Source organism: Drosophila simulans, chromosome 3R, assembly GCF_016746395.2.
Source record: "Drosophila simulans strain w501 chromosome 3R, Prin_Dsim_3.1, whole genome shotgun sequence".
Classification (NCBI taxonomy): Eukaryota; Metazoa; Arthropoda; class Insecta; order Diptera; family Drosophilidae; genus Drosophila; species Drosophila simulans.
Window position 1 is genome coordinate 26,609,541 of NC_052523.2, and position 21,676 is coordinate 26,631,216.

Sequence of the window (21,676 nt, forward strand, 5' to 3'; positions counted from 1 at the left end):
AAAAAAGGTGGAAATATTATTGAGAGAGGTTTCACTATTTAGTTTGTCACGCTACGGTTCACTTAAGTTTTGGTTCGAAGTAATGTATTATTTTTCTACTACAGTCATGTGGAGCGCTCTTGGATTTTCGGCTCTTTTGGTTTTTTTGATTTTACCCAAATGGGCCTGCGCTACAAAGATGAAAGCCTATTTAGATCTCGATACCCGATTCAAGACGCAATTACAAGGCTACTCGGAAGACCTTCAGGATCACATTAGTACCTTAAATCGGTAAATAGTTGAAAAATATGTAAAAATCTTCAACACTTTTTGTTATGCAGTTATATAGATGATCGAAAATCTGAGCTAGCTAATGTGGGAAAAGATCGTGAAGTGTATCTAGGCAATCCTCTTAATAGCTTCTCTTTATTACACCACTTGCATTTTGATTGGCCAGCTTGGAGAAAGCTAATGGAAAAGCCCTTAGCCACAGGTAAATATCCTAATGAATGTCCTACAATCAACAGAAAGACAATAACCTGCTCACTAGAGTATATATCCGAGATTCAAGAGATGAGGAGCGAGATGCCAACGAAAGATGAATATACGAATTCCATTAAAGCTGCAATGGATTTCCATAAGAACGAAACTCAGGGAAATTTTGAACTTAGGTATGGTACAAATCTTTATCAAATTTGTTGTCTTTACTTTCTTTTGTTAGTCCTTTGGAGTCCCTGCAAATCGCTCTGCATGCATACGACAAGAAAAACTATACGGATGCTGAGAACTGGCTAAATGTCACCTTAAATGGTTATAAAAACCTGAGTCTCCAAGAAAAGGATCTCTATAAAGTTCTAAGCCCTGTTAGTGAGAGTCAGGTGGAGGATCTTTCTACCAAAGTCTGGAAAAAAAGAAATGGAGCGTAAAGTATGTGTACAAATAAAATCGATTCGTCTTGCTTAAATGTTTTAGTTAAGGTTTATAAGGAAACAAATGCAGCAGCAATGATTGCTAGAACACATTTCAGGTATTTCAGCAATCATCAGATGAAATTGTGGTCATGAAGTCCGCCTGTATACTTTTAGTTGGACTAACCATGGTGGACTTGTCTTATTCAAACGCTGAAAATCGGCATTCTTTATCAAAATTCAAATTGATAAATATCTTAAAGATTCAAGAAAATGCAGTGAAATATTTAGAAAACTATATACACGCGCTGGAAACGAAGTTGAAAATAATCGACGAGTAAGTTAAGTAGTTTGCTAGTTGAGGTCTAATCAATATTCTTCAGAGTCCTTTTCGACTTGGCCACATATCATATTCAGTTTGAACGAGACAAGTTGGCCATTGCATCTAGTCCAGTGGCGAGTTACTCATTAATCCATCATATGCAATCGGACTGGACACACTGGCAGCTCTTCCTACAGGAAGATCCAGGAAAAGGTAATAAGAGGACCGCTTGTTGAGCGCCTTTAAGTTGAACATAATTGCAGATGAACTGGCATCTCTAATGTCTGTCAAGGAGTACTTACCTACCAAAAATGATATCTCAGAAGTATGCCAAGGCATTTCCAAAATATTAAACGCCTATCAAATGCCTCCGCAAGATATCGCAAATGGTGTAATCTTAGGCACTCAGACTAAGTATATTACGAGTGCTTTAAAATTAGAATATTTATAAATATAAATTATTTGCAACAGGAACTTGATGTCTCTCAGCGATTGCGTTGCGTTGTCGGATTACAGTAGGGAAATAAAAGACTATAACGAGTCCAAGGAGTGGCTAAAGGTGGCTATATCCATGTTAGATAGTTCAACTTATCGGGATCCAATTGATCCGTCTCTGAACTTTAATGCTGCTGATTTATACTTGAAACTAGCTGAAGTCTATGTGAAACAGCGTAAGTGGGTTCATTTGCAATGAGTAATTTAATTTTCAATCACTTCCTAGAAAATTGGCCTCTGGCGCTCGAAACTGTTGAGTTTGCTCTAAAGTCAAATCCACGCAATGCACAGTTGGTCAGGATGCAAAAGCGTTTGAGCTATCATATTCTGCTCGATCCGCCCAAAAGCATGGAATTAAATGTGGAAAGTAATAAATATAGGCTCCGAAAAAACGCAAGTCTCTACTGCTTCTATGATACCAAAATAAGAACTTTCTATTCTCTGCTCGCACCAATCAAAGCGGAAGTGCTCTTTATTGATCCATTGGTGACACTTTACCACGAATAACAATAGTATATACTTTCTGTTTTACCAACTTTTTATTAAATTATGGAATAAAAATTAAGAAATAAATCAAATTATAAGCCGCTCAGCTGATAAAACCTCTTTTGAGCTTGAACTTGAATCGATACAGGGCCTTGTAAACTCCTGTCCCATATCGTTTATCCACTTGCTCATAACTGTGGAGGGAAAAATGTTCATGGTTACACAACCAATCTGAGCTCCAAGTCTACGAACCCCATTTGGAACCCACGATGACTGGGCAGCCGGTGTGCAGGGAGCCCATGTGATCGTTACCATTCGTGTCCAAGTTATACCAGAAGAGGGCCGATCCTGGCTGTGGGAATACCGTGAGATTTATTCGAGGGAAGTACGTGCCGCCGCCCTGGCGAACTTCATTAAGCTGGAGAGAAGAAATTATTCTTAACAAGGCACTTTTCAAAACTCAGGATACCAACATAGAACAGTGTGGTGGCAATACGATCTCTGGTTCCATTGAACCTGTTTTTCTCCGACAGCAACATGTCCAAATGCGTCTCAAAGAAACCCCCTAGCCCATAGTTGATGACCTGATAGAACTCCGTAAAGTTCGTGTCCAGTCCAGTCGCATCTCCCAAGCGCTCGGTTATCTTTTTGGTCGTATCGTTGAAGTCACTGCTATACCAAACAGACTTTGAGGTGCGGTATGTGTCGACTTGAGTTTCGGTATCGGATGAATCTGGGTCTGTTGTGGCGGACGGCAACATGTGTTCCTTGCTCGAATTTCTGATGAGAGTACTCTCCTTTTGGGAGATCATATCATGGAGGAGCAGTACGAAGGGATCAACCGAGAGAATCTCCGTTTTGATAGGGGCCAGTTGCAGAAATGGGGAGGTTACATGGTTATATACACAATATAGACTACTCAGATTTCGGGGAACTGCACAGCGTCCACTGCAACAGGGCGGAAGAACCAATCTTTCGTGGGAGTTGTCCTCATCCTGCGCCATCGGTTCGATATCTGACAACGTAAGATCCCTTTTTTCCAGGATCCGATACTCCTCATATATTTCTGGGTCATGAGGCGAGAGTTTAAGGGCAACCTGATAGGCTTGAAGAGCACCCTCATGATTTCCTACAATCAACATAAGTCTTATGCCCAACACGAATAACCTCTGGTATACACTTCCTACTCACTCTGCTTCATTTGAACTTGACCCAGTATTCTGCACAGGTCAGCCATTTTTGGTCCCCTCAATAACTCCATCTCGGTCTGAGAACTTTTCTGATCATAGGCTTCAATGCTAACACTTATCCATTGCTCGGCAGCATACCAACGAGAGTTATTCATCAGATGAAGACCAATTGCGAGGCAATCGATCGGTTTTAGGGAAGAGCTTTAAGTAATTAAATTAAGTAAAAACTCCCCCTTGATTAGGGTGACCTTATAACCTACTTGTATTGCACTCCATCAAGTAAGCCATTGGCTATATCTGCGGAAAACATCTGGTATGTAGCCTGCATTTTTCGAATTCCTTCAGCGGCATCTATAAAGTCAAAGTACTTTGGCAATAAAGGCATCCTTGAGTTCAGAACGGCCAATTCTTCTGTGCAAAGAGACTCTTAAGTAGTAGGTAATAGCTCAAACCATTTACCTAACCTTGGCCAACAGGCATTTCCAAGTACTTTAGCCACATCAACCAGTCCGACTGCATGTGACGAATGAGGGAAAAGGTGTCAATCGGATTGGCAAAAAGTTTCCTAGACGACTTATACTCCTGTCGCCTTTTCATCATCTTGAAGACACCCCTTCAGAGCTTGCATTGCATTAAGAAATCCTTGATTGTTTGGACCTACGCATTACTCACCATTTGATGGTTTTGGCTTTTCGGGAGAGCGCTTCTGCCAGCTTTTCCACATTTGTGACAAGATCGTCCTCTAAGTTCAACATATCATCCATATTCACCACAGATCGTGAAAAGCGCTGTTGGGCATCGTTCTCCCGCAACTGGCCAAAACTTAGGGACAGAAATAGCATTCCCAGGAGCACCAATCTCCAGAACAGCATTTTGAAACCCACTGTGCATCAAGCCTGAGAAATAAAACGTTCTGTACCGAATCATGTCATAATCATATTGATGCGCCCATTAGTTTCGCCTTATTCTATATTTCGTTAAACAAATTGTAGAAACTAGAAACTAAGGCTAGACAATAATCTTCTCTATTGATGACAAATATTTTGAATCTAAGTGCGATCTAAGGCAGGGCCTTCTGAACTCTTGACCTTTGTCGTCTATCCACTTGCTGACAACTGGGGGATAATGAAGCTTATAGAATACAAGAAGATCAGAAATGGAGACTCTACTAACCCCATTTGGAGCCCACAATAACTGGGCAGCCGGTGTGCATGGTTCGGACATGCAGCAAACCCTCCGTGTGCAGATTGTACCACATGAGAACAGTTCCAAACTTTGGAAAGACAGTGATATTTAGACCAGGAAAATGGGTGGCCCCGCCTTGTGGCACATCATTTAGCTGGAATTGAAAGAATCGCTAAGATTATAAGAAAACCGTTAGCGTCAAACGAAGGACTGACATAAAAAAGTGTTGTAGCGAGTCGGTCAATATATCCGTTAACGAATCGATCCTCGTCCGCGAGGGACGTGTCAAAATGGCTTTCAAAGACGCCTCCAATTCCATAGTTGATGACCTGAAAAGGCTCGGAATGTTTCATATCTAAGCCAGTTGCTTCACCCAAACGTTGAGTAAGCTTTAAAGTCGCCTCATTGGCATCACTGTCAAACCAAACTGACTTTGAAGTGCGGAACTTGGCGACTTCAAACTCGTTTGCGGCGTTGACTGTTTCGGAAGGAAGAATCTGATTTTTACTGGAAGATCTTATAAGAGCACCCTCCGTGGGGGAGACCATGTCGTGTAGAAGAATCACGAAGGGGTCAACCGAGAGAATCTCCGTTTTGATGGGGGCCAGTCGCAGAAAAGGAGCAGTTATACAATTATACACACAATATAGTCTCTTGAGTTTTTGGGGCCTTTCACAACGACCACTGCAGCAGTGCGGCAGCTCCATTTCTTCGTTGTCATCATTGGGTTCCTCTCGGATCGGTTCACTTAGCGATAATGTAAGAACTTTCTTTAAGTGTTGATACTCTTGGAATATTTCCTGATCATGGGGCGATTGCTTGAGAGCATCTTCATAAGCTTTCACGGCTCCTTCTGTATTTCCTATAATCAAATAAAATTTATATCTAACAAAAGCATAGTTCGCCTTTTTTTGAACTTACTCATTTCGAACCGCACTTTACCCAGTGTTCTAAAGAGTTCAGCTTTTGTCGGTCCCCTCAGTAACATCATTTCTGTTTGAGGACCTTTCCGATCATGTGCTTTAATCCCTGCCAGAATCCATTGTTCGGAAATTGTCCATCGCGATTGATTCATTAAGTGTCGGCCCATTGCAAGGCAATCAATGGGTGCCAGTGTTGAACTTGGATATATAAATTAAATAACAACTCCAGGAAGGAAAGGAACAGGTTCTTCAACATACTTGTACTGAACTCCATCTAGGAAACCCTTGGCTATGTCATTGGATAACATCCCGTAAGTGGCTTGCATTCTTCTTATAGCTTCAGATGCGTCAAACAAGTCAAGTCCCTGAGGCATCTTCAAATTTTCCACCTTTCTATAATTCAACTCATCTACAGAAAAGACAGAATTACAGCTTGAACATATTGTAACATAATGACGAACCACGAATCACGGGTTTATCTAAATATCGTTTCCACATCAACCAATCCGCCTGCATGTGACGAATGAAGGAGTACCTGTTAAATAAATCGGAGGACGGCTCCATTTTTCTCTGTTCGAGCTGTTCCCTCATCTGTTCAATTCCCCTTTAAGTAGGCCTTAAAGGTCATTTTAAGAAATGCTGTCCAATTTGACTCACCATCTAATGGTTTTGGCTTTCTGGAACAATTTTTCGGTGTAGCCTTCCAATTTAGAGACCAAATAATCTTCCATGTTCAGAAGGTCATCCATATTCACCACAGATCTTGCAAAGCGAGGCTGGGTATCCTCACTTTGACCCATGCTTCGACTTAAGAAAAATATAACCACAAATAAATGTTTGAGAACCGGCATTCTGCATCTCACAACAATCTTATATCTAACAAAATATAGTACAACTTCACAAAAACTTCAATTATTCGGCCATTAGATACGCCTTTATCGTCAATTTGCTATGCATCATAGCTTTTATCTGAAGTAGTTACCTTATCATATAAGGTAAGTATAGTATCGTCTTAACTGACCATCAAGCCACTAACATCTGCGTGTTATGCCAATACCACATTAGACCCACATTAGTTATTATCTAACCAAAACCAGTTGCCGGCTCAACGAACCCGGCACTTTCTTTGGGTGCGTGTGAGAACTGGTTTCCGATAGACCCTCTGATTCTTGACTTCTCGCTGCTATTGTAATATTCCGAGGGGTCAAATGCCGCCATCAGTTGGAAGCGAAGAGCTCTCGAGAGCGGATCTCAGACAGAATGATATTCCCGGTGTTTTCAGTACTTTTCCTGCTATTTCACCAAGCCATCTCCTCCGTTTCTGGAGTCGAGTTCTTTTCCTCCATAAATGAGATGACCAAAGTGTTCGGCTATGAGCAGAAAATGCTGCTGCATATGCAAAAATTCCTATCCGATAATCAGGGAAAGTTGGATTTTCTGAAAGCGTAAGAAATATTTGAATTAAAGGTATAAATCTCTGATTATTCATTATGATTTATTTAATAGCCGACTGCGAGAGTTCGAAAATGAAAGGAACGAGGCTCGTGAATGGGGTCCATCCTATTTTGAGAGTCCTATAAACAAATATTTGCTGAACAAGAGACTGACAGTAGACTGGGAGCGAGTGGAGAATCTCATGGCGGCTTCAACAGGCGAGAGTAAGATTGAAACACTTTGATTTAAAATTAATGTTAATTAATAATAATTTTTAGAACCGCTGACTCGACTTGGAAAATTCAGAAATCGTGAGACAATGCCCGATAAAAAGGAGCTCGATGGAGCCATTGACGGGATTTTAAGGTTACAGTATGTTTATAGATTGAAGGCCAAGGACCTGGCCAGAGGTATCTTAGATGGAGTGGATTATAGGTAAACTGAAATAGCAACTTAATATATTGAACATACTAAAGATTTGTATATTACTTAGCACCCAATTAAGCGCGGATCACTGTGTGGACATAGCCAGACTGGCTCTACGGGATCAGCATCCGCGTTTGGCTCATTCCTGGCTAATTGAAGCTAACGATCGTTTGACGGGTGGGGAAAAAGAGGAGCAACTCAAGCCTCAGATTCTGGCTCTTCTTGTGCAGGCCAAGAAGGAATTGGAGGACTTCCGTGGTATGAAAGATACCTACCAGGAGCTAATCGGGATTCAATCAGCCAGTGAGGAGCACGCCAAAAATTACGAAACCCTTTTGAATGCTCTGGGTGAGAAGGCTTTATTAAACGAATCCAAACCCATCCTAGAACATGCTGTAAGTGGTGTTTTCTAAAGGGATTTAGGTTTGTACTTATTATTTTTTTTTACTCTAGCCCATTCCGGAGGATGGTGAACAGGTGGGTGAGTTCCAGGCCTACAGCCTAACCTGCAGTGGCCACTGGCAACTCACTCCCAAGGAACAACGTCATCTGCGCTGTGGCTATGTGACCGAGACACACCCGTTCCTGTGGATAGCTCCTCTCAAGGCAGAGGAGCTCTTCCAGGATCCCCTGCTCGTACTCTACCACGATGTCATATACCAGAGCGAGATCGATGTTATAAGGAAGCTGACCAAGAACAGGCTGATGAGGGCCACAATAACGAGCCACAATGAGTCAGTCGTGTCCAATGTGAGGACCAGCCAGTTTACCTTCATCCCAGTCACTGCTCACAAGGTGCTATCAACCATCGATCAAAGAGTAGCGGACATGACGAACCTAAACATGAAGTACGCGGAGGATCACCAGTTCGCCAACTACGGAATCGGAGGACACTACGGCCAGCACATGGACTGGTTCTACCAGACGACCGTGAGTTGGGATATATATTTCATATAGATATTTGGTTTATCTATTTTCCCACTAACAGTTTGATGCCGGATTGGTCTCCTCTCCCGAAATGGGCAACCGCATTGCCACAGTTCTATTTTATGCAAGTAGTCTGAACTTTAAAATAAGTTCGATTAACATTCCACCATTTACAGCTCTCGGATGTTGCCCAAGGTGGAGGCACTGCGTTTCCACAGCTAAGAACTCTTTTGAAGCCAAAGAAATATGCAGGTATATTCTGAAATATTTAATTATTAAACTTTTATAAAAGCCCAACATTTCAGCTGCATTTTGGCATAATCTCCACGCCTCTGGAGTGGGTGATGTGAGAACTCAGCATGGTGCGTGCCCTATAATCGCTGGTTCCAAGTGGGGTAAGTTTTAAGATGTATAGGATTAATAATTTTATAACGAATTATTTTTAAAGTTCAAAATCGATGGATCCGTGAGATTGATCAATCTGATCGTCGACCGTGCGAGCTTTGGGATGATTCGTTGGCCACATACGCGCAGATTTTGGAGTTAAACAAACAAAATGAGGCGATTGCAGCTTCTAGATAACATAGCCACTAACTAGAGAACTCCAGTCAAGCTTTAAGGGAACAGAGTTCTAGAATAAAAATAAGAGTATTAATATACTTACACTCCCGCCCATCATTTCCTTAGTCAGCCCAATAAAGACACGTGATTGAATACCTGAGGTTCCGCCAGGAGTGGGAACCCCTTTCAAAAATTGGATTTATTTGTGATCTGTTCGCTCGCTGCGTGTAACATTCGCCAGCTAAGTTAGAACCAACACTAATTAATGTGTAATTGCTAGTACTAGCTGGGGCCCCGCCCACCGCCCCTTCTAAGGGGTCGGGGGTCGCGGGGTCACGCCTTTGGCTTGCAGCTGTTCCTTCCTTTCTGTTCCGATCTGATCTGGGTCTGGTCTGCTCTATCCGCAATATGTGTGTATTTGAATAAATTCAATAGAGTATGTCTTAAAACAATCTTCATATGTAGTTGTATAAGTAATGCATTTAAATCCAGCAACAACATTTATGTAGTAATTATTTCTCTGCGCTGCGCATAATAGTACAATAATAATGACAATAATCTCTGCTATATGTATAAGTTGAAAAGTTCACCGCTCTATCCATCAAAACATTTATATAAATTCTCTGCACTTTTTTTGTTTGATTTTTCTTTGATATTTTGTCACATTTTTTTGTTGATTTTCTGCGAAAATGATTTTTCAGGTAGGGAAAACAGTTCAGTGGAGCTTTTCGCAATGTTGCATTTAAAAAGGACACCGAGTGAGATTTACTTTTTTTGACTATGCAAACGTGTCATGTGTATAAAGGTTTAAATTCGCTTTACCATGTCTTTCAATATGTTCTCATTTTCTGGCTCGTGGTGGGTGAGTCGCTAGACTGTCACTAGTTTAGTAATAGTTTAGTTTCAGTTACAGCGTTAGCATTAGCTTCAGTTTAGTTTTGTTTGCTGCCAAGGGATTGTCTTGGGGGTACATTCATGGTACTTGAAACATCGATATACAAATACACTGATTACATAAATATATATAGTATATGGTGTGTATATTCATATGCATGACTGCGATTAAATTTGACTAATTACTTCAACTTAAAATTCTTGCCGCTCCGCCTGGGATTTTTCATCGGGGGAGTTTATTGAAATTACAGTTTCTTTCACTTAAATATACGTTAGTTAATTACCATTTTTCTATATATTTTTTTGTACACCTATAAACATCTATATAAGAGTATCTGTGCTCTGTGGTTCGCAACGCTTAAGTTACACATCGATAATAAACTTTGTTTCCCTTTCAGAATATTTTGATATAATTGCATAACTTTCGGGCTAGACACCCAACTCCTCCTGCTCGCTCTTCGGTTTGACTTGAAATATTTTTTAAATTGAAACTTCTATCTGTGGCCGACGCTCCTCTTAGATCTCGTAGTTGCGGAACTTGTTGGCCACATCGGTGTTCTCGCCGCCCCACTCGCCCTTGCGACTACCGTAGTACAAGGCCGCCCCGCCCTCCGAGGCCCGCCGGTGGGCGGGATTGGGGGAGGCTGCGGTCAGGCCACCGCTGCTGCATCCTGCCCCGGATCCAGGTCCCTGGGCAGCTGCTCCGCCGGTCTCGGGCAGCATGCGATCCTTGGTCTTGGGGGTGACCCAGTGCATGGACTTTTGTTTGGTTGTTTGTTTTGGTTGGCGGAGCGTGGGGGGGTGGGAAAAGCATTTAATTAGATAAAATTCCCGCGGTTTCGGTCGAGGACCAAGGCACTTTGGTTCGGTGCATTGGTCCTCCGTTGCTTCGCATGCAAGCACACACACGGGCACACACAGAGTTGGATGAAGAGGCACATTCAAGATAGGTTTGCATTCGGTGGATTTCATTGGGCACTCAGGAGCGGGACACAGAGAAAAAGGGATGGAAGAGGGGGTTCTATTTGGCTATTGTACACATTTATCACATGGAACACCGACAAGTGAGGAATAAAGTTCCGGAGTTGGAGAGCTACTGGCAGTTTGGGAATTGGGAAACAAAAAATATAACGTAATACTAATAATGGTGTTTCCCAAGAAAAAAGTTCCAAGGCATGAAAGTCCTTAAGGATATTAGAAGACACAATGACAAATTTTAATCACAAGACAAAAGTCGAAACAAAGGAACACCTTCCTTCTTCGTAATGAACTACCTTGAATGAAATTTGTATTGTTTATTTTTCCCCCTTGGATTTTATAGAATCCAAGGGACTGTTCTGTTCCCGTTTTTGCTAGGTGTCCGAGCTGAAAATTAGAATTGCAAATGCGGATTTGGGGGCCAAAAGCCCCACCGCCTTTCGAGAGCCGGACAATGTCAGCCGCTGATGGATGACGACAATTTCCGCTTCGCTCGGCAGCGGAAATTACCATAGAGCCTTGTGGGCGGGAAAGTGGGTGGCTTTCGGGCGGGTAATGAATAATCGCGTTAATTGTGCTACAGCAAAAATGAACTCCGGCTTGGCTTACAAATTTCATTACGAGCGCGGCAAACAAACCAATGAAAAGAAATTTAAAAACAAGGCCAAGCGTTGACGCAGTGCAGCGGGACACAAGGCGGGATCAGGGCTGCCGCCGTGCCAAAGTGAGGAAGTGAGAGGGCAGACAGAGTGGGGGAGACGGGGCGACTACTTCTCTGGATCGCTGAGTTCCTGGCCCATATCGCATACCTCTTTATCCACTTTCTCGGCAATCGTGTATCTTCTCACCTGACCGACATGCTCCTTCATGCCCAGCCACTGTTTGTAGCTCATCGAGATGCCGCTGTTGCGCCACTTGTCGTAGATGGCCCTCTTTTCGGGATCGCACAAGGTTTCCTTGGCTTCCTGCGAAACAAAAAGAAGTAATTTTAATCGGACTTTTATTGCAGAGTCACGTCCCTGAGCAATCAAAGTTGTATCCATAAATGGAGTAAATTTTTTGTTTTATTGGTAAAACAATCCAGCAACGCAGGAATTCATCCAGACCACTATTATTCTCAATATCTTGTAAAGCAAAATCCAAATGACCTTGTCTTTGGTATTTCATTGGAATTTGTTGTTTACAAAGTTTGAAATTTCCTTACATGAATAATCTGCCTCACAGATTCACAAAATTTCTCATTTTGCAGCAGAAACTGTGTGCGGAAAGCCCAGCTTTAACGTATTTTCATCGAAAATGAACATGAAAGGGGCACCAGCACAACACACACAACATCCACGCCCCTACGAATCTGATCGCCCCCTGAAAGTCAGGATTCGGATTTGCTCAAGTGCAAAATCAACAGCTGCCCAGGTTTCGGGTGCCAACCCCCAAGTTCCCAAGTCTTATTTTCCGCCTTGGTTGGGCCTCCTGCATGTTAATCAATTTCATATGCCCCACTATAGCACACTTATTGGCGCCTCACACACAGAGGACACACCCATGCAAGTGGGGAATACCCGGACTCACACACACACACACTCTCATCTGCAGAGAGGCTTTCACATATTTGCACGCTCAAGTGATTTTGATAGCCTCGGCTGTGCCTCGATATGTATCTTGACTACTTTTACGACCAGACCCAACATACACCTACGGCCACAACGGTAGACACCGACACGCTCCAAGGGTGTTGAACACACACAAAAGGGTACACGGAGGAAGTTATTGTATGTATCAATTTATGCTTATGTGTATGCCAATACATATCAAATTTCATAATTTGTATGGGCACGAGGTATGTATTGTATTGTTGCGTACTTTTGGACACGTTAACAATGAAAGGCAATGTTTTCAAGATGACTAGAACACCCGGGTAAATTTTTATCTCAGTGCAGATACCCAGATAGACAGACATCCACTTACACACATGCTCAATTGAGGCTCTGAGATTTCATCGCTGGCCTGCTGTTTTATTGTTCCGGCGGCTTTTAGGGCCCTGTTTACATGATAATCAATTATTTCACTACCCACTGATTATGTGGGTCAGCAAACAAGGTTCAAATCCCGCCCCCCTGCCCATCCCACTGATCCAAAGGAGCTGGATAACCTGGAGGCGACTGGTTTGTTTGTCTTCAATTAGGGCAATCGTTTAGCTTTTTTTCATGGTAATCATTTGCGCCCTTTGAGAGCGGCAATTAACAGTTCGGAAGCGGCTCATCTGCACATGACAAGAATCAGAACGCAGTTCTGATCCTGCGCCTTCATCCTTGCTGTCTTGTTTATCCTTTTTTTACTGTGGCATCTAACCGTATTGCTTGACGTCCCAAGGCATTTATCGGGACAGCTTGACAAGTGAAAATTGTGTTGTAAGTTGTTAGGCGAATGCCACAAGCTGATGAAGTCCCGGCTCATTTGCATACTGCTCGGCGAAAAGCTGTGGTATTCGCCTAGGAATCCTCGTCCCTGAAAATCTCAACATTTCATTTTAAACGCTCCATGGGCCCACCATACACGGTTTTTGTTTTATGGCCAGCCATAAAGGTAAGTCCTCCTGCATATCCTGACATATTTACGAGCTCCGCACACATGCACGTCCCATATTACGAGCCGTAAATTGTACGGCGCATTCCTTTTCCGCCGGACAGCGGCAGAGGAGCTTCCGAACAGCCATAAGTGTTATTACGACTCGGCAGGGAAATTGCCCAGTCCAGGGCCAACGGACCAAGGACCCTCATGAATATTGAAGGGCGAGGGGCTCGGGTTTCGCCTTAATTTGGTCCTTTGTTATTTCTGTGTGTTAAAACTTCGTGTTCGCCGGGGAATGGGAAAATAAAATACATCAGCAACCTGTAGGGAGCTACAATAAACTCAATTAGGAACTCAACCCACCTCCAAAGTTAACCGAAAGCACCCTATGCTCATTGAAATGCAATTCCACGAATAGCTAATTTAAATGTTAAATTAGTTGCTTATTAGACATTAATGCCAGAAAGCTGATTAAACTCACGTTGCACCTAAGTACTTTTACTTTGGAAAATATAATTTTACCCGCTTTTAAGAAAGTGCAACCTTTTTACTTACTCCCAATTATTATAAATTCAGTTACATAATCTGATAAAATCTAATTTTATTTTCATATTTTCCACTCTATAAAAAGCTCATCATCCCCCATCTGAAAGCCTTGTTTTTACCTTAGGCATCCCGCTCTTTTCCCCTTGACATCAATTTAATTTCGTTTTTAGCCACACGTTAATGAGTTGTCAGGTTCCGACACGCCCTTTTCCTCCCCCCACCGCCCCTTTTGATCCTTTGATGAGGAAAATCAATAAACGTTTTCAAAAAATATATTTCGTATGTGTAATTTATTTTATCTCATCGTTGCCGCCTTGTTTTTCTTTTGTAGCCTGGCAAATTCAATTTGAGGACGTGAGGGCTGCGTGTGTGTGCGAGTGTTTGTGCCACTGAATAGTGTGCCTGTGTGTAAGTGGGTTAAGTGCATGTGTGTGAGTTTGCGAGTGCAAAGGGCAGCCATTGTTTAATGCAGCTTAAAACTTTCGCCAACTGACAGACACGATTTTGAATAGATGCGTTCGGTTGGTAGCTAATTAAGGAAACTATCAAGCGAAAACTACCAGTGGCTTTCCAGGAAAATGCCTCCCACAGACCCCAACAATTTATCAAGATCAGAAACAGAAAGTTCTCAAATAAACTCAACTAAAGGTTCACCAACTTTCGAGGAGTTCAACTTTCACTCCGCTGTGCATTTCCATTTAAATCCGAACACAAAAAGAACGTGGCTGTCGTATTTTTAGTCCTGTCTACTTAATACTACCGATACTTTAAACAATAAAGCGATGTTTTGAACATTAGTTTAAAATGTGTTTAAATATTTTCAGACACCTTAAACTCCCGAATGGTACCTTCCTTTTGAAATATGGTTCAATTTAAAATGTAAATCCCTCATAATTCTCATATACCAAAAGCAATTCGTTTGGTGCGGATTCGATAATTGTCCCCTGAGCTCTCTCTCATATCAGAGATACATTTTGGATAAATTCCGCCCGGGGTATCCAAACACATTCGAAGTACTTCGCCTGCTGCCAGGATGCTTAAGCAGAGTAAGTATCAGGTTTAAACATCTTTTAATTTTAAGCTCGCTCCGGTAACTTTCATCTCAACATGAACATATTGCCCCACAGGCTGTCAAATTCACAATCCACCCAGTCGCCGCCCCCGAAAGCAGCCACACGCCTGGAAACTTCATTAAATATGTAAAATTCCGAAACGCTTGCCATTTTCTTTATTTCAGCCGCTTTCCCTTGGATCTTTTCCCATGTTTTTCTTCGCCTCTCGCTTACCTTTAACTGCTGGAACTTGGCCTCCGCCTCCTTGTCGCCGGAGTTCTTGTCGGGATGGTACTGGAGGGCCAGGACTTTGTACTCGGCCTGGATCTGCTCGGGCTGCAAAGGAAAACGGAGAGGAAAGGGAAAATTAGTGGGGCAAGCTAAGTGAATTGCGACGATGTATTCCCTGCCATACAAATTAACTAAGTATTTTGCGGCATACATTTTTAAAATGCCCTTTCCGGCAAACAAATTGTACATATTACACGTTACATAATGGCAGGGCAAACAAGGACACAAGTGATATGTGAACGTCTCCTGCGGCATTTAGATTTCCAAGGAGACCGCAGCTCAGGTAAGCTGTCACTGGCACACAAATCCCCCGCAAAATGGGGGGATCAGAGCCCCTTTCCAGACCCGCAGCCATCCAACCACCGAATAGCGAAATAACAATAAGCAAACATTAAAACTTGACGAGCAAAAACGTTCGTGCGCAGTTAAGCACCACTTAAAGTAATAGAAAAGCTGTCGCTTTTTGCCATTACTGCGGCGGGTTGGGAAAACTATGTACTGGCAGCAAGAAAAGCGGAAGGATTGCGGGCGGCGGCGAAAAACTTTGAGGGTTTGAAATGCTGCTGCCAAATAAATTCACTTGTCAGTGCCCTTGACTTTGGCAAAAGGCTTTTGACACTCGGCAAACAATTGTTATTAATTAAGCCCAAGTGTCTTTCGGCCAAAAGCAACAAGTTGACAGCTACCAACGATGATCTGATACTCAATTTCCTCGGGACCTGAAGTAAAAATGATGACGATGATGATGCTAACAGTGCACTGTGCGCAAAACTAGGGATTCTTGGTGCTGAAAATGTGTACTAACTCATTCATCCAAACGCTGACAGAGTTTTCTTAAACTGTAATTGAAGTGCTGCCACTTCATTTATAGTAGCCGTAGCAGATGTGGCCAAAAAATACACACTTTCGCCCAGTGTTCACTGTACAAAGCTGCTTGTTTATTGTCTTGTAAATGGAAATGGCTTTTCGCGCACCATCGGACGGAGCACAAAGGACGAAGGCAGCAGAAAAGAGATGAGAATGACCAGCATGGGTCCCTTTTTATTCCATTCGGTTTCGAGTCTATTGTTCGCGGGGGAAACGTCAAAAAGCAGCTGCCATAGAGCAAACATATTTAGGTCACCATGGTATTCGGAATATATATGTGTTCCTATGATGTTGACAGAATTGATGGTTTGCATTCCCCATAGATGTTTTCTCCTCCAGCAGCAGCAGGTGGATTACTTGCGTGCATTGCGCTCAGCTTCATTTGCTGTGTCAACCAATGCTCTCAACGGTGCGTATGATTAATTTCAGCGCAATTAATATTGCTCATACGCCAGCGAGTACGGGGCCGAAGCAGCCGCAGCCTTGGGCTTTCTATAATTAGACAAATGCAGTCTGTCTAAAGACTTTCGTTGAATCTCGAGCTACTGCTTTGTAGACTGCTCCAATGGAATGCGATTCCCAGGGGAAGGTTCAGACACTTCGCACTTCACCTTGTATTACACAATCGAATGGCCCCAATTAATGCCTTGCAAGCCAATAAATTGTCACCGCAATCAACCCAACCAATTTCAATTTCCACTTGATTAATTCCCCCATCAGATTGCACCCGGCCAATTAAAATGGCCAGAATCGCTTGCAGATCTCTTCTGCAAATTAGCCCAGAAAACAATTCAAGTTTGTGTAGCTCTGGTTAGAGGATTGTTTGGCTTGCGTATGCAAATTCCCACAGACTAATCTGCATGAGAATGGAATGGCTGCATTCTTAAGTGGGGAATGGGCGCCAAGTCGAGATAATTGTCGGGCAGTACAGATAGTAGCCGATTGAGATGGTTTGGCAAACAATGACAGAGGGTCAGGGGTCAGTGGCAAAATCTAGGGCTACGTGATAAGGGCCGGGCCATAATGCTTAGTGCCCCAGCTCCCTGGATTTTCTCCAAGCTCTCTACAAATATTTGATTTTGTTTACATGCTCAGCCAAATCGATTCCAGAACTCGGCTCCCGAAGCTCTTGCATAATTCAAGAGATTCCATTCCCACTCAGCCTGATGCAATCGACAGCTCGCAAAAAGTGTGTGCTTCCCTGGCCTCAGTATTTTCTGGGCCAATAAATTTGATTAGAGCTGGCGTTCCTGCACCTTTCGCACCTTTCACATCCACTGAGCCAGAAAATGTGACAGCTCAGGATGAATGTCAGGGCTCTGGAGTCGAGTCAGCCGATGGGTAAATGCCATTAAGCCGCCCGAGATTGCCTGCCAAAACCGAGCTCGTTAATTCTGTTCAGACATGAGTTGGCACAGCCCACAATCGGGTGGCTTAGATGGGCTCTCAAGTCTGGTGAGGATGGTGAGCCCTTGGTTCTCGGGACCTGTGACTCAAGCTGCACTCGATGCTCGAACTGCATCTGCTGCGGCGGCGGATCAACGCCAATTCTGCCAATCTACGATGGCTGACTGAGTAATTGAAACTAATTCTCAAAGCAAACCTCTCGCCTTCGGGGTACACTGCAAGAAAATAGACGGCAAAATGCTGCAAAAACTTTTCCGAACTTTTGATATTCGCAGAGATCACATTGGCATAGGGTAATACTTAATGGTGTATTGTTTTTATTGCCAAATGTACTTTTTCTCTCAGTGCTCAGTTGTCGCACGAATAGTATTTGATTTCATAGATGATTTCATGCGAAGGTTTCTATTGCCTGCACGAGCATTTAATAGGGAATTTGACTTTAAGGCTTATAAAAGCTATTAAATTAAGCCACCGCATCTCAAAACTGGTCCGAACTACGGGCCCCAATTCGATTAGTCGCACTTTTGAAAGCCACAATTCGATTAGTCCCTAATTAAATTCGAAGGAAAAGTTTGATGAGCCGAGCGAGTTTGGCAGCCCTGAATAGAAAAAGTTGGTGGAAACATTTTGAGGATAGCAGTTCACCGAAGTTGGGTGGTCAGATACATAGATGGAAAATGGTGGCACGATAGGATAGTGGCAACTTACCGATGAGTTCTCATCGCAATGGAGCAGACCGTAGAAGTCCTCGTTGGGACTGCGCTTGTAATTGATTATAGCATCAACGGCGCTCATTGCGTCAGTTATTCCTGGGATCGGTCGGGAATTTATATATGTTTTTCTGTATCGGAAGGAAGCGGCCCAAGTTCAGGGACGGCAATTAATGAAATGATTTTTTAAAGAACATATAAAATTTGTTACTTAAACTTTAGCTTTAACAGTTCACAAAGAGTTTCGGGATTATTCACTTTTGGTTAGACTATTAACACTAATCATTGGTTATATTTTCCGGAAGACTAACAAATACTGGTAACTGAGATATTCAGGCTGAATCAAAAGGCAAACGAAGGCGATTGCGTGACCTTCGATTTGGAACAATTAGCAGCTAAAAATAAGTTAATCACAAATGCACAAAAACGAAATCGCCAAGTAATCAGCCGAAAGATCTGGTTTTGTTTTGGTTTTTGGTTTGGGTTTTTCGTTTGTTTTGCCTCGGTTGGTGGAAGCACTTTCACTTGTTGTTTTTCTAGAGCTTCAACTTTTAGTAAGCGGTGGGAAAAACGTTGTTTATTTATTGCAGCCCGCTCAAAATCAAATGCACTAAACACCAACTTGACTGACACTAGAACACTCTCAGTTTTCGTGTTGTTTTTTTAAGTTACTCGGACTCCCACTCTCTAGGAATCAGCATATATAATATATACTTCTTGGATATATACTTCGGGTTAAGCGGTGCTCACGATGTTTCTGGCAGCGCGTCGAAAGTCGAACTGATGGTTCGCCACATCACGAAACCCGCTTCGCTCGTTTTCCACTTCGGATTGGATTGGTGGAGCTTGGAGACGGGAGAAAGTTCTCTCTCGAAAGCGCCACAGCCTCCCAATCCCAGAACGAGCCGAGCTTTTCGAGCTTTGTAAGCGGGGTTTTGAAAATACGTGTTTCTTAGAACGGCGGGGAAATCCCACAAGGTGCTTTAGGGTTCACCTGTTGGCAGCGATGACTCACGAGTCTTGGGTACTGCGGAATCCCCTCAAGTAAGAGAAAATCAAGAATCCAAAATGTTGTATGTAAAAAATTTAAACTGAATATAGGATTACTGTATTTAAATGGGTATATGGTTTTCAGGCTGTGATATTTATAAATAGTTTTCTTTCGTTCGGTTTACATTCTCTTAAAATTAAAAATTGCACTTTAAGCACTAAAGCTGTGTTGGCTGTTGGTTGCTGTCTTCACAAATGCACCCCGGCTAAAAGCCCATTGAAAAGCTTTGAAAATAGAGCTTCTGCTATAAAAAACAATCGTACCATAACTCAGCAATCCATGACCACTTGTTGCTCCAACGGGCTGAGCAAAACATGACCATCTTCCCACTGCAGAAGAAAGTTGGCTGATTTTGTTAAAGGGAAATTAATGTTCCACCCAAAAAAGAAAACTCATCAATCTGCGGCCAGCTGCTCGAGAAAACTTTTTCCCAAATGAAGTCAAATCGAACTGCGGACGAATGCGAATCCGAACTGAAAATAACCGAACCAGAGCAGCATTGGTTTTCAAATTAAAAGAGCCAGCCGAGTGTGAAGCGAAAGTTTGCAGCAAACGGAAACGAAATTGAAAACTGTTGCATACTTCGGGGCGGAGCAGGACCTCAAAAAGGAGGCCTAGACCAAGCACCACCCCCAGACCACCCAGAAAAGCCGCACTGGGCGAAAAATGATTTCCGTTCATAAATCATCATAATGGCGAAGCAGGACCCGGCACATGTATGTCTGGCCAGAAAAACAGGACCAGAACCAAATGAAGATGAAACCATTTGACCAGCCCACAACGGTGGGTTTTCCCGGGGGTCGAGTGGGGACTGGCCTGAGGAAAAGTGCGCCCGTGCGTTGGTCCGTCACGCACACAGAGAAGAAGAGGCAACGGAAGCAGCAAATCGATTGCGGCAAAGTTGTCGACTGAAAGATATTCAGTAACTGCAATATTGAACATTTACATTGAAAGTATATTGTTGAAGGTTTTTTAATATTAAGTGGTTATTCCTTTCAAAAATATTGGAGCACACACCTAATTCTTATAATAAATATTCTGATCCGACTTTATTTCAGAAGGAATATACAAGTTTGAGTTTATGGAGGCCTTCCGTTTCTGCTAGTCAATATACCCCACTATTTCAGTTCCAACGTGTGCTCACACACACACACACACGTGTTCTGTGCGTGTGACGTCAACAAATGGAGCTGGAACGAAATGAAACGTTTTAATTAGACAAAAGAGCAAGGCAACTATTTATTTCCATTTCTGCTTCGACTGTTCACTGTCCACAGCCCGCAGCAAGCTGCAGATACAGATACGACTACTGGCACAGATACAAATGCGGAATACATAGCAAATATTCCAGTGCAACCCACTCTTTTAGCTTGCGGCGTGCAGTTGATGATAAACCTTCTTGGCCAGAACAGTTGCAGCTCGCCCCACTACCACTCTTTTGGGAGAAGCCACTCTAAGCTTTTTTTCAACTGGAAGAAATGAAATGGACATCTAAGGGTATATCCAAGTAAATACAAGTTGTTCGATCTATATGTTTAAAACCAAAGCATATGTTGTAGAATTTGAACTGAGCTGTCTAGATATATTGCTTAAGCCATCTAATGATTTGTTTTTTGCAGTGTTCCTTTGCGGTGAGTGTTGAGACCCACTTGGATTCCGATAAGCGAACATTTTCCGCAGCATGCTTGCGAGGGCAAACATTGGCAATGGCCAAAGAATTGCTGGGAAATTGCTCATTCGCCGGGTGTGCGGGGCAGACAATCCGGCCAGAGATTCTTCGCCACTGCAGATTTATGCATGCCAGCAGTAGTAGTTGCAGTAGTTGGCTACCAGATTAGAGACATTCCATTGCTTCCAGCCAAGCTGCACCTAAAAGTATGCTGTGCGAATCCCTACTGTTTGCAGTTTCCGTTTTAGTTTCCCCCGAATTGCATTCCCAACCCACCCATTACCCATCCGCATCCAGCCATCCGGGTGTTTGTCTTTTTCTACACTTTCCGGCTGCTGCTGCTAACTGCATTTCGCTTCAGTTAAAAGGAAAATCGCAAGTCAAACAAGTCGAGTGCGGGCGAATCCGAATCTTACATCGGTCGATTGCCAGCTGCTGTTCCCCGATTTCCCGCAATTTCCCAGCCAGCCCTCCAACAGCTCAATTAATGGACGGCAGGCAATGAAAATTCTCCAGAAGTTGACAGAAATCGTTTTCGGGCCTTCCGCTTCTGCATGTCGAGACTGAAACTTTCTTCATTTCCCAGAATCATCTACACATGAATCTTGGCGAGGCATTTCCCTTGGTTTTATTTTCCCTCTAGGTCAGCGAGAGTCAACGACACTTGGCAAACGGGCCGCATTCAAAGAAAACTCAAGATACAGGAGGGAAAAGCGCGGGATAGGAGGAGTACACAAAGAAAAATATATTCAAAATAGGCAATCAATTCAACACAGCAAGCTGCAGAGTTTAATTCGATTTTGCGCT

At 42.9% G+C, this 21,676-nt stretch overlaps 5 protein-coding genes and 1 long non-coding RNA gene across 10 annotated transcripts; 3 read left to right on the forward strand and 3 right to left on the reverse strand.

Moving 5' to 3' along the window:
* Window positions 1-18: 18 nt before the first annotated feature.
* LOC6730238 (prolyl 4-hydroxylase subunit alpha-1) lies at window positions 19-2,296 on the forward strand. Its single transcript, XM_016177847.3, is given in 10 exon segments — window positions 19-270; window positions 321-472; window positions 530-650; window positions 701-846; window positions 952-1,029; window positions 1,032-1,224; window positions 1,271-1,422; window positions 1,473-1,623; window positions 1,681-1,880; window positions 1,931-2,296. Coding segments are annotated over 10 exon segments (1,662 nt in total). The 5' UTR covers window positions 19-82; the 3' UTR covers window positions 2,212-2,296.
* On the reverse strand, window positions 2,174-4,298 carry LOC6730240 (prolyl 4-hydroxylase subunit alpha-1). 2 transcript variants are annotated; one of them, XM_016173697.3, is made up of 7 exons: window positions 4,053-4,298; window positions 3,845-3,993; window positions 3,641-3,788; window positions 3,382-3,581; window positions 2,664-3,319; window positions 2,443-2,608; window positions 2,174-2,384 (listed from the first exon to the last, which is right to left on the reverse strand). In XM_016173697.3, the coding sequence occupies exons 1-7, from the start codon at window positions 4,250-4,252 to the stop codon at window positions 2,278-2,280; spliced, it is 1,626 nt and encodes a 541-aa protein (XP_016036993.1). In that variant the 5' UTR covers window positions 4,253-4,298; the 3' UTR covers window positions 2,174-2,277. The 2 variants fall into 2 exon arrangements, with proteins under 2 accessions (XP_016036993.1, XP_002105523.1); XM_002105487.4 differs by having other exon boundaries at window positions 3,641-3,791; window positions 4,053-4,296.
* A 90-nt stretch (window positions 4,299-4,388) lies between these two features.
* Window positions 4,389-6,551, reverse strand: LOC6730241 (prolyl 4-hydroxylase subunit alpha-2). Of its 3 annotated transcripts, XM_039295036.2 has the most exons (8): window positions 6,471-6,551; window positions 6,146-6,295; window positions 5,950-6,092; window positions 5,747-5,897; window positions 5,487-5,686; window positions 4,781-5,427; window positions 4,554-4,719; window positions 4,389-4,495 (listed from the first exon to the last, which is right to left on the reverse strand). In XM_039295036.2, exons 1-8 carry the CDS (start codon window positions 6,476-6,478, stop codon window positions 4,389-4,391), a joined length of 1,572 nt encoding a protein of 523 aa, XP_039150970.1. In that variant the 5' UTR covers window positions 6,479-6,551. The 3 variants fall into 3 exon arrangements, with proteins under 3 accessions (XP_039150970.1, XP_016036994.1, XP_002105524.2); XM_016173688.3 differs by lacking the exon at window positions 6,471-6,551 and having other exon boundaries at window positions 5,953-6,092; window positions 6,146-6,360; XM_002105488.4 differs by lacking the exon at window positions 6,471-6,551 and having other exon boundaries at window positions 6,146-6,360.
* Window positions 6,552-6,748: 197 nt separating this feature from the next.
* Window positions 6,749-9,455, forward strand: LOC6730242 (prolyl 4-hydroxylase subunit alpha-2). The gene is made up of 9 exons (XM_016177848.3): window positions 6,749-6,933; window positions 6,995-7,146; window positions 7,201-7,357; window positions 7,416-7,743; window positions 7,802-8,278; window positions 8,337-8,399; window positions 8,452-8,527; window positions 8,581-8,670; window positions 8,724-9,455. The coding sequence occupies exons 1-9, from the start codon at window positions 6,749-6,751 to the stop codon at window positions 8,855-8,857; spliced, it is 1,662 nt and encodes a 553-aa protein (XP_016036996.1). The 3' UTR covers window positions 8,858-9,455.
* Window positions 8,985-19,000, reverse strand: LOC6730243 (J domain-containing protein). 2 transcript variants are annotated; one of them, XM_016173681.3, is made up of 5 exons: window positions 18,879-19,000; window positions 18,148-18,280; window positions 15,109-15,210; window positions 11,557-11,673; window positions 8,985-10,489 (listed from the first exon to the last, which is right to left on the reverse strand). In XM_016173681.3, the coding sequence occupies exons 2-5, from the start codon at window positions 18,232-18,234 to the stop codon at window positions 10,247-10,249; spliced, it is 549 nt and encodes a 182-aa protein (XP_016036997.1). In that variant the 5' UTR covers window positions 18,235-18,280; window positions 18,879-19,000; the 3' UTR covers window positions 8,985-10,246. The 2 variants fall into 2 exon arrangements, with proteins under 2 accessions (XP_016036997.1, XP_016036998.1); XM_016173682.3 differs by having other exon boundaries at window positions 11,518-11,673.
* Window positions 19,001-19,085: 85 nt separating this feature from the next.
* Window positions 19,086-20,960, forward strand: LOC123327277. The gene is made up of 3 exons (XR_006541893.1): window positions 19,086-19,222; window positions 19,285-20,707; window positions 20,820-20,960. It is a non-coding gene; the product is annotated as an uncharacterized LOC123327277 (long non-coding RNA).
* The last annotated feature ends 716 nt before the right edge of the window (window positions 20,961-21,676 follow it).

Excerpts from the sequence above, each read along its gene's own strand:
- LOC6730240 (XM_002105487.4), bottom strand. The coding sequence starts at position 4,252 with ATGCTGTTCTGGAGATTGGTGCTCCTGGGAATGCTATTTCTGTCCCTA. Across the intron at positions 3,994-4,052 it reads AAAGCCAAAACCATCAAATG|GGGTGTCTTCAAGATGATGA; the intron begins GTGAGTAATGCG and ends CAAGCTCTGAAG. Across the intron at positions 3,320-3,381 it reads TCAAGTTCAAATGAAGCAGA|GAAATCATGAGGGTGCTCTT; the intron begins GTGAGTAGGAAG and ends TGTTGATTGTAG.
- LOC6730242 (XM_016177848.3), top strand. The coding sequence starts at position 6,749 with ATGATATTCCCGGTGTTTTCAGTACTTTTCCTGCTATTTCACCAAGCC. Across the intron at positions 7,147-7,200 it reads GGCGGCTTCAACAGGCGAGA|AACCGCTGACTCGACTTGGA; the intron begins GTAAGATTGAAA and ends AATAATTTTTAG. Across the intron at positions 7,358-7,415 it reads TTAGATGGAGTGGATTATAG|CACCCAATTAAGCGCGGATC; the intron begins GTAAACTGAAAT and ends TATATTACTTAG.
- LOC6730241 (XM_002105488.4), bottom strand. The coding sequence starts at position 6,339 with ATGCCGGTTCTCAAACATTTATTTGTGGTTATATTTTTCTTAAGTCGA. Across the intron at positions 5,898-5,949 it reads AGATAAACCCGTGATTCGTG|ATGAGTTGAATTATAGAAAG; the intron begins GTTCGTCATTAT and ends TCTTTTCTGTAG. Across the intron at positions 4,496-4,553 it reads TATTGTGGGCTCCAAATGGG|TTGTCAGCAAGTGGATAGAC; the intron begins GTTAGTAGAGTC and ends ATTATCCCCCAG.
- LOC6730243 (XM_016173682.3), bottom strand. The coding sequence starts at position 18,234 with ATGAGCGCCGTTGATGCTATAATCAATTACAAGCGCAGTCCCAACGAG. Across the intron at positions 11,674-15,108 it reads CCAAGTTCCAGCAGTTAAAG|GAAGCCAAGGAAACCTTGTG; the intron begins GTAAGCGAGAGG and ends TTTGTTTCGCAG. Across the intron at positions 10,490-11,517 it reads CCGAGAAAGTGGATAAAGAG|TCCATGCACTGGGTCACCCC; the intron begins GTATGCGATATG and ends ACCAAACAAAAG.